Consider the following 3,599-nt stretch of genomic DNA (forward strand, 5'->3'; position numbering starts at 1 on the left):
AGACCAGAAATCCCCCCGTACAAAACACACCCTCTATATATATATATATATATATATATATATATATATATAGTACAGATTATTTGATTTTCAAAAAATCTGATGTGAAATATTGGAGTTGATTTTTAGATCTGTAGACAATCTTTGCACACACATTTTTTTCTGATGTTTTCCCTAAAATGTACGGAGCCCCACATATGACATACAGGGGAAATGCAAGTCCATGGCCATGATTTAACTTATTTAAAACAAAAGAACGAATTAGTCACTTTTTAGGTCAGAACAGGTTTTTTTTTTTTTTCAGATTTCCGCAACTCTAGACACACAGGATCATTTTCCCAGAGTATTTTCTCTCAGACTTCAACTGTGGAGATCTCATTAGTGATTCCCTTTCCCTATGGGTGGGTTCGTTTGGGTACCTCAAATGTGATAAACTTTGTCCTGACACAGGGTCTTATGAGACTCTGTCCAGTGTTGTGATATGCTAGTTACTGTACCTGCAGAGAGCTGACAGGAAAGCTGCTGATGGCTGGATAATCTGTGATCTGAAGGTCATGCACATGACCATTGAGCACTGCGGCAGAAATATGCACCCGTCGTGTCTTACTGGACACCACCACCTCACTGTAGTCATCGTGAAGAAAGCGCTGCACAATGGCCGTCTTGCCCACCCCCTGAGCTCCCAACACCGCGATCCGGAACAGAGGGGGCATTGTCCTGTTTCCGCCTCGCCCCCGGTGGGCCGCCCCACCCTCCCTGCTCTCGCAAACAGCTGGCCAGTGCATTCAGAGTGGCACATGGGCAGCACATAGTCCTGACTGAAGCACAGAAAGCAGTGTTGGCCACAGCACAGTCCCATTCATAGGCCAACAGCCTCTAAGAAAGAGAAAAGTGGAACAGAAGAGAGATGAAAATGCCAATCAAGAGCTAAAAGAGGATAAAGAAAATAATCACTTTATATCAAGTCAAGTCACCTTTTTTATATAGTGCTTTAAATAGAGATTGTTTCAAAGCAGCTTTACAGTAATAAACTGGTAAATAACAGAAGCAGTTATACAAAATTCATCAAATACAAGACAAATCCTAGTTCTGCTGTAAACAGGTCTACAATAGTGTCAAGCATTATTCAACTCAAGTCAGTTCAGTGTGGGTTCAGTTCAGTTCAATAACTGTGAAAGGTTATAATAAAACAACTATAATAAAATAAAACTAAAATAAAGTGCTGGCAAATCATTTAATTCCACCTGTGCACACATATTTGACAAAATGTGGACATTATAGTAATCTGACTAGCTACGGTTTATATATCATAGTCTTTTAATTTCATGGTATATCACAATGTTCCCATGATATATAGAACTCAAAGTAGGTTAGGATTATTTAAATGGAGCAAAGATATTAATAGAAATCGCCACACATAGACAAATGACACAGGCAGTAGCACCATTATGTGTGTGAGCTATTCTTACAGAGCTAATGCAGGGGGCAGGATGAATGATGCTAATTCAATAGTTTACTATGAACCTTCTCCGTTTCAATCTATAGCGTGATTAGACCAATAATAACAGACACAATTCTAATGTAACATATTCTCTGCATCCTATAAAAAGACGCACGTGTCACGAACATGTTCATTTACTTACATATATAAGCGCTAAATGCCTTTCCAAATGCCCCACCCGTATTGTATATATACATATCCAAAACGCAGGACAGTTTATCATTCCCATCAATCTTTTTAGATTCGCGCGTACAGCAGCAACGACTTCGGTGACTTACCTTATGCGCAGGTGAGAAGTTGCATTCTTCGCGAGGTTCGGGCTGCTGAACACCTGCGCGATCTTTCTCGTCGAGTTCTCACTCTCTGGTCGCATTCAGGTGCAGAAGTAACACTCAGACTGTCCTGGAGGAATATCCTGCTCTTTCACGGCATGCAGACCTCGCGCACAGCACGCGCCGTTACAGACAGATAAATCAACGCTTGCGCGTAAAATCAGAGTGGTGGACCGCGCCGAGGCGGGTCAGAGTTACAGCCACAGGTTAATTGAATTCGAAAAAAGCTAAGAGCTCTGCTTTGTCTATGGCAAGCCTGGTAGACATTTATTCCTTAAAATAGATGTCTGCGTTACTAAATCTTTTACTTGGTTATCTTTTATATCTAAATTAAGTATGAGAAAAAAATTGTTAAAACTACAAACGGAAAGATTAATGGCATAAGTTACAGTTATTATGTATTTGTCTTCAATTGGAACAAATTAGAAAAAATCTATAGCGTGATCCATGGAAACATAATGGTTAGTTAAAGCCTGACTGACATCAGAAATGATACATTCCCTCACACACTGCCTAGCTGATGGCTGAAGTAAACCACTGCTGGTTTATCTGTGCCAGTCTGGACGATTAAAGGTCATTTTGTCTCCTAACTGCTGCTTGCTATCATTGTCAGCAGCATTATGTCTTTCATAAGATTTTAAAGATGCATATTATACTATGTGATTCTACAGGACTTTAATTGAAGCAGGATATAATAGCGATAGACTATAAAATGACTGATCAATTCCATTTAACTGGCCTATAAATTATGAATAATGAGGACATGTTAAAGCCAACTGGTTATGATGAGTAAAGATCATGTTTGCAACATCTGATTCATGTAATTATTAATACATTTAATTATAATGAACATGATCGATTCATGAATTACAATAATTCTTAAATTTGAGGATCGACATTTCACTGGAGGCCTTCTGAAGGGCCAATTCTGTGGGGGTCATCTTACTTTTCATTGTTGTTTTGACCCAGCGGTTGGGTCAAAACAACCCAATAGCTGGGTTTGTCCCTTTTTAACCCAGCATTTTTTTAGAGTGTATCCTTAGGGTCTTAATTTAACTTTGAACTCAAAGTAAAAACAATAGTTTACTTTACTGCACAAATCTAAATGCAGCTAAATCCACCATTACATGTAGCATAAAAAAAGTTTAATACAATTGATAAACTCTATCCTTTTTCAGGATACTGTATTTAAAAAAATAATCTGGTCAAATCCAAATAAAATCCGAATAAATCTTTATTGGAAAGGGTGGAACAGTCACAGTTATAATAATTAAGGCCATTAAATATTATTCATAAAACTTTTCAGAAGGAATTTTTGATGTTCAGATAAAAAGTCTAGATTAATAACATTAACAAGAGATGACATTTAGGGACATCTATCAAGCCAGAAATTAATGTGTGTGTGTGTGTTGTACTTGTATCTTACCGGTGTTAAACTACTAGTAAAGAATAAATGTTCAAACGGCTTGCCATAGTTGTCAGCAGCATTATTCCTCTCCTTGCGTGAACACGCTGCGCGTCAGGAACGGTAAATGCCGGGGAGTAAATACCAGCACGTGGAGATACCACTTATTATCTTAAAATCGATGGATACCCGTTTCACAGAAATGAGCATCCCCCCTCTCAACGGCTTCTGTTTATGTGAGTGACTCTGTCATGATTGCCCATTGCCATTACTATCTGAAAATGAAAACACTCTGTATCAACAGTCTCTGAGTACCGCGGCTGTCTCTTAGCAACCTAATCTTTTCTTCTGTTGCTAAGTA

The 3,599-nt window shown here is 38.5% G+C and overlaps 1 protein-coding gene across 1 annotated transcript in view; it reads right to left on the minus strand.

Annotated features, from left to right (window-relative positions):
- The window catches only part of LOC107587740 (ras-like protein family member 10B), a 16,851-nt gene extending 14,898 nt beyond the window's left edge, over window positions 1-1,953 (minus strand). Inside the window, exons 1-2 of the mRNA XM_016275627.1 lie at window positions 1,780-1,953; window positions 498-876 (exon numbers count right to left, since the gene is read on the minus strand). Of these exons, the coding sequence (XP_016131113.1) occupies window positions 498-785 (288 nt within the window). The 5' untranslated portion in view covers window positions 786-876; window positions 1,780-1,953. The remainder of the gene's footprint in view (window positions 1-497; window positions 877-1,779) is intronic.
- Window positions 1,954-3,599: the final 1,646 nt, after the last annotated feature.

Source organism: Sinocyclocheilus grahami, unplaced genomic scaffold, assembly GCF_001515645.1.
Source record: "Sinocyclocheilus grahami isolate Dianchi unplaced genomic scaffold, SAMN03320097.WGS_v1.1 scaffold95.1, whole genome shotgun sequence".
NCBI lineage: Eukaryota > Metazoa > Chordata > Actinopteri > Cypriniformes > Cyprinidae > Sinocyclocheilus > Sinocyclocheilus grahami.